Raw genomic sequence first — 13014 nt, forward strand, 5'->3', positions numbered from 1 at the left:
CGCTGAAGTCCGTCATGGTTGCCCACCTGATGTGCGATGCCTCTGTGACGGTGGACTACTGCATCTGTGTGGTGTACGCGGCAGTATTCATCAATGGTGGAGAAATGACCCAATCGTTCAGTTATGTTCAGTAACCACAGCAGGATGGTGGCGGTGACGGCGGCGGTTTGTGCTCAGAGCAGAGGAGCGGATTGATGCACTCTTGGAAAATGTCTCCTCTCCCGGGGAAGCTGGCATCTAGGCAGTAGTGGTGAGCTTCTGGATGGTACGGTTGTAGTATTGAGTGGTGAGAGCCTCCAGGGGGCTCCAGTGGTGCGCATGCAGTTCAATGACCTCCATAAGGAGGGAGCGGGTCAGCTGGGATTCAGCCGGACAGAGCATCTTGTCTCTGACGGCCGCTAGCAGCTCGGTCATCATCTCTGGGAGCTGCTCCTCCAGGAGGCGCCCGGTGCTCTGCAACTGTGGAGGAGGAAGAAGTGAGGAGGAGGAGGAGGCGGCGGGTTAGAGGAACAGTGTGGGTTTTTTTCTCTGAACAATAAACACTGTGTCTGGATCTTTGATGCTGTAGCTACAATCAGACGGCTGAGGTCGACTGATCTGCTGTCAGACTGTTGACCAATCACAGCTCAGGAGAGTTGACTCCCGTTCATATTCAATCCTCTCCACTGGTAAAGTCTGAACACAGAGATGTTAATGCAGGCACGGGCAAACTAAGGCCCGGGGGCCGGATGCGGCCCGTCCAGCTTTTTAATCCGACCCACCAAACTTTTCCATATTATATAATTCATTTCTATTATCATTATACTTCTGCGTTTTCCCTGCAATACCCACGTTTCCCCAGTAGATGGCGTAGAAAATAATAAAAGCATTTTAGCCTTTATGCCTGACTTTTACGTCATTTATCTTAGTTCACACTAACGCTCCGTCTATTGGCTCCTGACGAAGACGACTGATCATGTGACAAATACAAACTTAAATCTTGATCTAAAATACTGCCCCCTATATGTAGGTTTTAAAACACCTGTTCTTTTAATAAAACATTCCGTGAATGTTAATGACCTGACACACTTTTCTTTCTCACATTTGGATTTAAAATAAAATGATTATTTTAACCAGTGTTAAAGCTAACATTTGAACTTGGTCCAGTTTAATATAAATCACAATATATTTCATGTATGGTAGGGGGTGACCCTGTCTATTGTCTGGACCCTCCCCCCCCCCCACTGTGGAATAATCACGACACTAAACTAATACAAGGTCATGATTGGTTATCAGTTCAAACGCCTGTCGCGCACAAATCAAGACCAAAAAAAAAATATTACAGTTTTGTGGTGCAGTAAACACACGCCGTCCAACTCTCCTGTGTGTGTGTGTGTGTGTGTGTGTGTGTGTGGGTGGGGTGTGGTGAGGAACACATACTTCCATGGAACAGCAGAGCACTGCATCTTCTTTTATATCCGTGGACTCCAGCAGCTACAAGAAAGTAGAGAAAACAAACTGTGTGAACACAGGGAACCACACACAACCACAGCAGAGGAAAAAAAAGAGAGAGAGGGAGGGAGGGCGGGCGGGGGCGGGGTCGAAATGTACAAGAGAGATCAAACATGTGCATATGTGTCTGCATTAAACCGACTCCAGCTGCGACTGTAAACATTTTCACATCCACATTGTCAAAATATCACACTCTAATCCTGCCGAGCCGCCTCTCTATTCCTTATCACAGAGGCCGGCTGTACGTCCACATGTACACGTGTGCTGTGTACAAATACTGGAGCTGGTAAACATCTCAGCCCCCCCCCCTTCGTTCCCCCTCCCTGCTGCTTGGCTTTAAGTGTCTGATTACACATTAGAACATGTGAGCAGCTCTGAGGACACTGGTCGCACATCTGCTTCCAACAGGCTACGTTTAATTAGCCCGAAATGAGTGAAGCAGCGGAGGAGTCGGGGGTTTTCCTCTGTACATCGAGGAATTTTTTGATTAATTTTTTAATCTGATCTCGCAAAATTTTCACCAAATCGTGAAATATAGCAAAAAATAAACTAAAAGACGTTATAAAATAATTGTACATTTTTGTCTTTTGTCGCTGGTAGCTTTGTTTACCTCAGCGTACTATTGGCTAATACAATGTGTACTTGGTGTACTATTGGCTAATTCAGCATGCTCTTCTGTTCCTTGTGCTGATTGGTTCACGCATCGTAGCATCTCTCAGCATCTCCCCTCGTCTGTCGGCCACTTTCTCGTTCACTTCACTCTGCGTCATCACTCTACTGTGGATGTAATTGTGTGGGAAAGGCTAATACAGTCTAGGGAGGGTCGATAAAGGTTCGTGAAGGGTAAATATATACGTCAGTAATGTTATAACTATCTCGCCTCTACTTTGCCATTTTTCCCATTTCACAGTGGGATACAACACCTACGACAGGAGAGGGATTACTACATTGGTGGTCCAGTCAAACCAGTACAGTTTCTAGTTTCAGTTGACATTCTCAGGGTGAACCCTGGGCCTGTTGAGTTGAACGCCACACAGATATACTTGCAGGACTTGAAGAGAGATGACAATCTTCAATAATAATAAGAATGAGTTGCTCATTGATGAACGTTGTGTGCACGTGCGTGACCACATCCACGTTTGAGATTTGTATTAGCTGTGAGTTAGGCTGTACGTGTGGACCAGGACCGGTGAAGTGTCCCAGTTACTGGACCACACCCTCACCTGATTCCTTCCAGACTCTGCTCAACCTTTTTTTTCCAATTTCTTTCTCAGTGACGTGACTTGATCTCGTGATCTCGTGATAGAGCCTGTTACTATATTTAAATCAGTGAATTTAACGACACAGTCCGAGGCTAGCATGCAGCGCCAGGTGTGTGAACATTTCATTCCTGTTGTTAAAGAACAATGGTAAACAAGCGGCGTCTTATTTCCACTGTGGGCTCACTGCATTCTACCTATTATTCAGAGGCAGCAGTTGCACAGGCGTCAGCGCCGCGGCAGACGGGTGTGGTGACAGTGTGGCTGTTTGATGTGGGAACGCCAGTCTTCAGACGCGGAGTGAGAGAGCAGCGGGACATGTACGATTAGTTCATAATGACTTCTCTGGGGAGCTGAGAGCGAAGATTTCAGTGGCTAAATTAGAAATGGTCTCATTGATACTTACTGTATCCGTCTCCGCTCTCTCTCTATCTGCTGTTACAGGGTTCGGGTGCGTCAGAGACACACCGTCTGATGCTGAGGTTATTAATCTTCCATGAAGACAACGTGTAAATCCTTTGAAACCCTCGTCTCTCAGATCTCTGAGTTGTTACATCATGAAGAAGTAAATGTGCTTCACTGGCGAAACTCAGGATTCTGTGTCATTTACAGTTACACCGGGGTCAGGAACATGAAAAGCTCGAAAAAGTAGGGCAACGCTGACCCTCCAGTACAGAACTGATGAGGAGCGCTGCCGAGGTTTCTCGGTGAAGTCGATAAGGAGCAGACGATTTTCTGCTGAGGTTTTCATCTCTCACTTTAACTGCATGACTTAAAGATGTTGATGTTTGTTTAATAAGCCGCAGCGCACAATGAAGACACGTCACTCATTAGAAAAATTAGGACCGCTTCCACTTGAACTGGCTTTCACATGGTTGCATGGTAACAGCAGGTCAGGAACAGCCTGGCCTTTAGTTACAGTCCATCACAATGCAGTTTTGTTACACATTTGAACAAAGGCTCACAACTAAAAAAATCTGTTTGCTTAATATTTGATTGAGGAATGTAATATTGTTCCAACCGTTATAAGGATTAATCACGATTAATTGAGATAAATCAACATTCCAAAATTTGACAAAAATGTCTGTCACACTTGCTAACTAATCCAAATGATAGAATTATCAATATAGAAAAAAGTTAAGAAAATTGTGCCACAATATAACTTTTAAAACTAACTAATCCAAATGATCGAATTATCAATATAGAAAAAAAGCTAAGAAAATTGTGCCACAATATAACTTTTAATCAATATTATATATATATTGTATTTTTTGAATGTTGTACTACTATACTATACTTCAACGGGGAATAGTCAGGACTTTCTAACAAAAGCATGTTATTTTTTAACATAGAGCTGTCAAGTTTTCAGTCTGATCAATCACACTCCTGTTTAATTAAACATTTAATTACGATTAATCACGATTAATTGGGATCAAACAAATTAATCACACTAAACAAACATTCCTACAAATATTGTTTCCTCTATTGCTGTAACAGACACAGGTGGATGTCTGTGTTTCACACTTGATTTTAATGGAAAATGTCCAGAGAATTATGCAGAAGTGTAACTAAAAAATGTTGCTTCATCGAGTTGGTGGATTTCGGTCATAACTGTGCCCTGACTTATGTAAGGCTGTGGCTGTGAGACTTTCACTCAGACCAATGATAAGTCGATGGATGCTGGAATCATTGGATAAAAATGATCATTTCAATCGGAAAAGAATCATAACCCTGTTAAAAAAAGGCTTGTTTTAACCTGAACCCGGCTCAGAGGACACGACTGGACCGGACTGGACTCAGGAGTCAGAGCATCTCATCCATGTTGTTCTGACAGATCAGACTGTTGATGCCTCGGTTGATTATGTTTGTGCTTCTAAATATAGTCGACGTAGGACGGTGGAGTGTGGGGACTCCAAAGGCGCTTCATAAATAGGTACTGATGTCACCAACGGACAGTATAAGGGCAGCTGGGCCGCAGTGTCCGACTGCAAGCCAATATCCTGATAAAGTCCTCAGTCGGCCACATAGTCTCCCGGTCATTTGCTCCAGCGTCGTACGGTTTCATGTTCTGGAAAAGTAATAAGTGATCTGGATCGTGTCCCTGATTTTCCTGGAATATCAGGCAGCGTGTGTCTGTGTGTGTGTGTGTGTGTGTCCTTAAGACTTCATCGGAGTGGGTATAATTAAGTACTATACTGTAGTGTAGTATAGTGTAGTATTTCTATACCGCTGCTCTTGGGGAAAGTAACCTCTGATTGGTAGGAATAGTTGGATCGTGTCTGTATAATGTGCTTTGTTTAGCTTGTCACTAAATTTAGATGTCAAGAAGTGAAACTGGTGTAACCATGGCAACATACTGAAACAGTAGCGAGCCCAGTGATCGAGCAGAAGAAAAAGGAAAACTTGAGGCACAGATGTGGCTAACACTTTAGCAGAGAAAAAAACGCCTTCATAAATAAGAGCTGTTTATAATGAAAATAAATAGGAGGAGTTAGAATATGACTATGTTAATATATTATATCCACAGATATATTAACAAGTATTGGTTTGTTTACACCTATAAATACTTTGATGCTTCCTCGTCCACTCTGTCTCAGGTGATTTGACGGTCGTCTGTCGTGACCCCTGGTCTCTGCTTCATTGTTGGCCAGTTCTGAAGTCTAGATGTCGTCAGAAAAGACTTCTACAGTTCTAGGGTTCCAAATCCCTGAGAACTTTCTTTCCAATTCTTATCATTTCTCCACGGCACTGTGCTTTTAGAAGCGTGTTCCGCTGTGGGCACTGTGCTTTTTTGGGGGGGAGGGGTTCCTTCTCACTTCGCTTCCAGTTTTGTGTCATGTGACTTGATTTTATTGTCCTTTGGAGGTGTCATCGACTGATGACATCTTTTTCTACATACCGGGGATGGTTCGATCCGATACTCGGTAATCGGTATCGGACCAATATTGATCAAAATTTCAGAATCAAACAACAACAAGATCAACTACAGCCCATCTGATCCGATACCTGAGCTAGAGGAGAAAGGAAGGTATCGGATTGACTCCAGGTTGCAGTATGGTACTGGACAAGTTGTATCGAGCCACCTTTACCACACATACCTTCATATCTAAAGGTCTCTAGACTAATCTGTCACTGATCTCAATGAGACTGTAAATTATATATTCAAAAGTTGACGTCCAACAACAACAGCAGCAGGTTTTTGTTGCTGTGATGAAACTGACACGGTTAAGAAATCTAAAAAAAAAGAAACAGGAAAAAAACCCTGGACTCCCCACAGCTCAGCTTCAGGGACAGATCGTTAGCTAACGTTCTGCCTGTACATACTGTATATATGCATGTGTGGAACCCGCAGGTCTGTTCCAGCATCAGTGTCTATAACAGTGTGTCTGTCATGAATCCATAAATCCACTGCCTGCACATACAGCTGTCATGTAACTGCCCTGAACAGTCACTTGTTAGCTGCTGCAGTACGACACAGTGTGGCGCTAACACATGCACGAAAACACAACAACAGTCCAACGCGGTCAGAGCTGGCGGCAGGAGTCTGACAGTTACACATTGTAGCAGAGAAGTCAACACGTACACACACACACACAGACACAGACACAGTGGCTGCGTGTGTGTGAGAAGGAACCAGAACCACACATTGAGACTCTGTTATCTTTGATATCGTTCGGTTCAATAACCTCAACAGTTCCCGCCTCCTGCCAGTTAACGCTGCAGACGCCCGACCGGCGTTCGTGTGTGTTTTGGCTGTCGACAGACTTCGATGTTGCCGAGGTAACCCTGGCAGACAGGGTGAGGACGGATTATTGTGTGTGTGCCATTGTTTTGGATAACGAGCGCTGGGTGTGTGCTGTGGGCCAGACAGCCAAAGGTGTGGACGCAGGTAGTAAATTTACGTGGCCTGGCCTCCAGACCTGCAGCTGTCTGTACCTGGTTCTCATAAAAAACACAGAAGAAATAACGTCTTTCTTTCTACCTGCCACACCAGGACTTCATGTCCTTCCTGTGCGCTAAGCGTCACCCTGACCACTGTCTCCTCCACTTCCTCCCACCATTACTTCCCATTACAATAATCCAGCATTGTGTTTTTTTTTTACCGCTTCTCTATTGTGGTGTCTGCTGCGGTGTGCAAGAGAGCATGACCAGCTGATGGGAAATAAACTTGGGGATCTCAATATATGTTTTCCTGGAACTGATCAAATCCAGACTGTAGACTGCATCTGTCCACAAAATAGAGGAAACTGCACGACCTCGTGTTTGGTTCTAACACGTCAGACAAAGGTGGAAATGTGGGTACGAACCTCACGTAGACACGTGTAGATGGGACACACCAGCACCCGGAACGGTTCTCCAGAGCTGCTCCTCATGGTGCCGAACACCTCGCACAAGAAGGTGATGAAGCCCAACCACTTCTCCACGTCAGACTGCTGGAGCTCTTCTCGATGGGAGAAGTCTCTCTGTGAGGGCAGCGAGAAAACGTCTCAGTTGGTGAAACTTTGCAGAAGTTCAATACAATTTTCACGTAGGTGGTAGGAACGTGAGTATTTCGGTGTTCAACAGACTCAGACAGAAGGCCGAGCGCATAATCATCTTTTATGTTTCATTTCTCTGCCAAATCTACGCTATCAAATCTATGCTTTTCTTCAATTCCTTCGACTACATCATTCTGCCAAATCTACGGGTATATACGGGTATATTTTCTTCAATTCCTTCGACTACATCATCATCGTGTTCAACAGAACAGGCCCAGGTTTCACACTGATTAAATAAACTGTGGATAGAATTGCAACTAGAACTTCATAAACATTTCATTGCATATACAGTACTTTTGGTACTTTTTTTTTCATATATATGCAGAGGCTCAGAACAGATTGTGAAACACTGCGACCCTGGACTTTATTTACCCATACTACTGTGGGGTGATTCAATAACACATTCATCCACGCTGTCAGAAACAATAACAGACATGTCGTATACGTTCAAGGACACCGCCACGCTGTTGGTGCTTGACTGACAATGGACTGGAAATGATGCACAAATAGCAAAGACGCAGACGAGGATGAGCGGAACGTTAACAAGAGCAGGGATCAGGTGAGGTGAGACGGCGACGGAGCCGCGTCAGAACGAACGGCACCAGAAAGAAACTGCATCCTTCAGTGGTAATGGGCTGTTTGTATGTTTTAATCAAAGCAACAACAACAACAAACCCTGGCGTCTGTCTTTTGACGAGCAGAGCGGTCACGTACTAATTACCCCCATGTTGAGATCCAGAGGTCTGGAAGTAAACTCATTAAAGATGGCCTTCATGGGCCCAATTATGACATTTACAATGTTCTAAAAGCAGAAAAGCCAAAATGTCAAACGCAAGCAGGGGGCCCTGCTGGCTGGGAACTGGGAGGTAGAGGGCGGAATAAAAGGCGTCGTGAGGCTGCGATGAAAGGAGCAAAACTGAAGAGTGGAAACTGGGTCCTAACATCTGAAGGAGGAGGCATTTAAATGATAAAAGTAAAAACAGAAGGGGGGACAAAAGGAGGAGAGGAAGGAAAAACAAACAAGAGGAAAAGATGGAGAAACGAGGGACAGCGGGGGGGGGGGGGGGGGTTAAATATTGAGTCTCTTAATGTCATCTGAAGATCACAGGTCTGTCCTGCTGCTGAGGTTGTCCCCCACCCACACTATGGTTAAAAGGACGAGTTCAGAGAAATGAAAGGCTGTAATGACTGAGTGAAGCTGTGAAGTACAAAGAGGAAGTCAGAATGTTGTAAGAAAAACTAAAAAAAAAAAAAAAGTTTTTTTTTTTTTTTCTAACTCTCTTCCATCTGAGTCTGAATAACAGTGTAACCAGCGTCTGTGTCTTTGTCCAAGAACTATAATCAAATTCTTTTCTAATGTTTGTGGCGAAAAGAAATTAGATGGAGTTCAAACAAAACCTGTAGTAAAAGCTAATAATATAAACAGGTTTACAATTAAGTTAGGTAAAAAAAAGGTAGTGTTTACTCGGATTTAAATGTTTTTATTTTTTATGTTTGAACCTGGGCTGTCTCGAGCCCAAATGATGGAAATTATGGCTTAAAAAAAAAGTTTTGTTTTTTTTTTAACTTCAAATAGATTTTTAAATCAAGGTATTGATAATTGATTGAGGACTTTTTTATTGTCTTAGAACATTTTGACTTAATTTTTTGTATTTCACAGCTTCACTCTGGTATTACATCATCACTTCAGACTCTCCCAGCGTGTGCTTCTCTAAAAGAAATTCAAAAGAAATAAATTGGATCTGATTATGTCATAAACACTAACTTTTATCTATAACGCTACCGAAAAATAGTTGGTGAAAAATGAAGTCGATAGTTGACTACTAATTGTTGAAACAATTTTCAAAGCACCAATAACCAAAGATAGAAATGAATGTCCCCAGCAGGTGAACTGGTGAACTGCACCTTGATCCCGACCAAAGACTGAAGCAGCACCAACGTTCTCACCTGCAGCATGTTGAGGAGCAGCGATCTGAACTTGGTTCCCTCCACCATGAACAGCGCCATCCTATCGCAGAGCGTGGCGGCCGTGGCAGCGAAGCTCCTGTCCGACACGGCGGTGGCGTAGATTGTGCTGACCACCTGGGTCAGGGACTCCTCAGAGCGGGCCGAGCATTGCGCTTCCTCCATGAAGGAGGTGAGCTGCCGCTCCACCCCGGTGCTGTTGCTCCTCATGCTGTTGAGGAGCTCCACCAGTCGATCCATGTTTCGAGACCTGCAGCCCGACGCGTTGACGTGTGCCTCCTCCTGTGGGGGGAGACGAGGGGGAATGTAGTCGACACATAAAAAAAAAACAAGGTCCACTGTGGAGATTCAGGTGACGTGATCGTTTTTGGCAGAATCAATTTGTAGGTACTGCAGAGGGAGTGTTTTTTATTTACTCCAGGAGTGGGCCTCCTCCATGACTTTAGTAAACCACGATATGTTCTTTGTAGGGTTAAAAAAAACCAAAAAAACACTTGGTCAAATGAAACAGAACACATGTCAAGTGTTGACCCTGATGTTGGTGACGCCTCACAGAGCTGCCATCTTATAACGACGAGGCTTCAAGATATGAGCTACACGAAATATGACTTTTCCAAGTTACGAGTCAGCAAGATTTTCCACGTGATACGAGCTAACATCGACTTGTAAGCGCTCAACCGAGCTTCAATTTTCCAAATCACACTGTTGCGGTCATTGTCTTTCGCTTGGTTATTTCACCCGTCACATATTTCTCGCTTTCCCTTTCTCTCTCTCTGTCTCTCTATCATCTAATGGAGTCCTCACCCCCAGTCCTTCTCCTACCTTAGTGGTCCTGACACTCGCTCACTGTCCCTCGTTGGGTTATTTTACCCATTTTTATAACAATAATATAAAATGTTTTCTTAATTATTAAAATTTTATATTATCAATATATTTGTTTATATTTATGTTTTTGATGTTTAGATGGGGGTGATTTTAATTTAATAATTAATAGTATATTTCTGCGGGGTTGGAACGAAGTAATTGTTTTTTAGTCTCTTTTTTAAAGGGGAAAATTCAATCGCGATACGAGTGGATCGACATACGACTTCTGCTGTGGAACCAATTAGACTCTTATCTTGGAGCACCCACTGTACTGTAGTCGTTAAAATCACAGAGTGTTTGGGTTGACGACATCCGTCGTAGAAGTTTCCGACTCACCCTTAGACTCTTGTTTAATTCACAGTTGAAAAAAAAAATGAAGTAAATAAAAGACTGACTAAACTGGCTAATGGGGATTCACAGGGCTGTTAATGATCTGAAGTGATTTAAGTCCCACGACCCGCCTTCTCTGTCAGACTGAGTCAGTCTGAATACTAAACACCTGAGTAGATAAAACGACTGAAGCAACACAGTGGGAGAACTGTGTGTGTGTGTGTGTGTGTCTGCGTATTAATGACCTGTGTGTGTGTGTGCGGGAGAGAACATAACAAAAGTAATTAGCAGCTCAAACAGCAGTGCATGTGAACACACAGCGGCTCTGATTGGTTTAATGCTGACTGACAGACTCTAAGCTGCTTTTCAGTACCTTGTCCTTCAGTCTCCTCCTCAGCCGCTCCTTTGAAGACTGCAGTAAACTGACTCGGGGCTGCTCGCCCGCTTCTCTGCCTCCCGCTGGTTTGGGAGACTCCTTATTAAAGGGGAAAGTATTTGTGACGGCTGTTGACTCAGTCACTGGTGATTCATAAAGACTCTTACTGGTCCAGTCCGACGGTGGTCGGATTTGTTGCTCGCTTGTTTTTACATTCTCCGTCTCTTTGTCTTTGGTCGTTCTCGCGGGCGCTCCTTTATCGCCCGCAGAGTGTGTCTGTCCTTGACCTTGGCCTTGACCTTTCTGATTGTGGTGCCAACGCCTGTTCTGGCTGTATGCATAGTGCGGGCCTCCTCCCTGCCGCTGGCCGTGTCCTCCTTGGTAATGGCGCGGCGGCCGGTCAGAACTGTTGTTTCTGTTATCGCCCACTTCTGTCAGATTCGGCTGCTGCTGGTTTGGAGATTGCTGCTGCTGCTGCGTTTGATCTCTTTTCTGCTGCGGTGACTGCTGCTGATTCTGCTGAGGCTGGTTCTTCCCCCCTCCTCCTCCTCCTCCTCCTCCTCCTCCTCCTCCTTGAGACCGCTGCTGTCTCCTGGAATGAGAGCAGTTTTCACAGTTAGCATCTCTGCTAAGCGTCCCTCCTGAGCATCCCTCTTCTGTCACTGCACCTTGAGCTAATTTCTCCTAAACCTCTTATCTGGACACAGCAACTGACCAGTGCTGTTTGTTAATATAATGGACACAACATTTAACGCGCTGCATTTCGCTTACATGTGGATTCCCAGAGTGTCTCCGTGTCTCCGTGTCCTGCGCAGCTTCCCTTTCTGCTGCACTGGCTCTGGGCTCGACAAGTCGCTGACATATGGTCAACAGGATTATTAATGCATCGCGGAGGCAAAAGATTATCTGCCTGTGCCTGCCGGAAGCTCAACAATCAGAAACTCGCCCACTGCCGTTATTAAAAAAAAACCAAAAAAAAAATGTAAATTAATATAACTTCTCCACACTTTACAGAGTGTGTATGACTGGATTTTATCTGAAAGAAAAAAAATGAGGCCTATCCCAGGGGTGTCGAAATAATTTTTGAACAATCATCACATAATTACCTACAAATAATAACAAGCCCATGTTTTTAACCTTTTTTCATGCAAAGAATCAGATTCATCAAATTCAACGATATATAAGTTTACAAAACATCTTGTTTTTGTATTTTTTTTTTAAATGTATCAAGTGGGGTGGAATGAACCCTCTAGTGGACAGGTTTGGTCCACGGGCCGTATGTTTGACACCCCCTGAGATAGCCTATGTTGCACCACAACTGTTCCATGACTGTCCAGGTGGTGTTTTTATAAAACTAAAATGCATATTATTTTGCATGACCTCGCAGCGAACAAGGTCACTGCAAAAAATGATTTTGATTTGCCATCGGGCAAATATAAAAGTGGAAACAATGAAACAAGGTCAGAAGAAAACAAAAGCACAGTAACGTCTAGTTCATAAAACCTGATGGGAGGTTTGATTGACAGGTGGAGAAAGGCATCGTCGTCATCCTTCACAAAAACCTGCTTTCACTTTTTAATCAGACCAACTTTTAACTTTCCAATGAGAATTCATGAGGGAAATGAACATGACTTTTCGAAGGCTACAAAACAATGTGATGAACTTTTTCATTTTATTAAAAAGATTAAAAAGTAGCTTTTCTCAACGTAATTTCAACATCATCGCTCATTTTATCTCGAATTGTTGATGAGTAAAAAACCTTGAATTATTTTTTTGTCAAAGTCAGTAAAACATTGGTTTGAGTTCAAAGAAACTCAGGACAGATGAGTTAATGCTGAATAAAAGACATGTTTCTGTTCAATGGACATGTCTGTACTTTAATATTATAAGGACAGGAAATTTATCATTTATTGATTCTGGTTCTGGAATTGATCCTCTTATCGACTCTTACTGAGTTTGGAAATAAAATGTAGAAAAAGTAGGTTTGACATTTGATCAAAACTGCATGAAAATATTCACATGTTAACCTTAGCAACAACAACAACCAAAAAAAAAAACACCTGCAATTATCACCTAAACATTTATTTTAATAAGGAGGTGTAAAAGGAACCTGAGGCAGCCTCTGAGTCAGACCGGATAAATTAGGCCACGGTGTTTTTTCATGAAAATTCAACCACTTCTGCCTCAACGC

At 43.4% G+C, this 13014-nt stretch overlaps 1 protein-coding gene and 1 long non-coding RNA gene across 3 annotated transcripts in view; one reads left to right on the plus strand and one right to left on the minus strand.

Annotated features, from left to right (window-relative positions):
- The window catches only part of LOC112488036 (uncharacterized), a 46668-nt gene extending 37379 nt beyond the window's left edge, over positions 1-9289 (plus strand). Inside the window, exon 3 of the long non-coding RNA XR_003051699.1 lies at positions 9172-9289. This is a non-coding gene — a long non-coding RNA (uncharacterized LOC112488036). The remainder of the gene's footprint in view (positions 1-9171) is intronic.
- The window catches only part of ctif (CBP80/20-dependent translation initiation factor), a 41858-nt gene continuing 28850 nt past the window's right edge, over positions 7-13014 (minus strand). For both annotated transcript variants that reach the window (XM_025062197.1, XM_008326083.3), the window contains 5 exons: positions 10821-11415; positions 9236-9535; positions 7058-7213; positions 1420-1473; positions 7-459 (listed from right to left, as the gene is read on the minus strand). In XM_025062197.1, the coding sequence (XP_024917965.1) occupies positions 238-459; positions 1420-1473; positions 7058-7213; positions 9236-9535; positions 10821-11415 (1327 nt within the window). In that variant the 3' untranslated portion in view covers positions 7-237. The remainder of the gene's footprint in view (positions 460-1419; positions 1474-7057; positions 7214-9235; positions 9536-10820; positions 11416-13014) is intronic.

This window comes from Cynoglossus semilaevis, chromosome 14 (assembly GCF_000523025.1).
Source record: "Cynoglossus semilaevis isolate Cse_v1.0 chromosome 14, Cse_v1.0, whole genome shotgun sequence".
Taxonomy (NCBI): Eukaryota; Metazoa; Chordata; class Actinopteri; order Pleuronectiformes; family Cynoglossidae; genus Cynoglossus; species Cynoglossus semilaevis.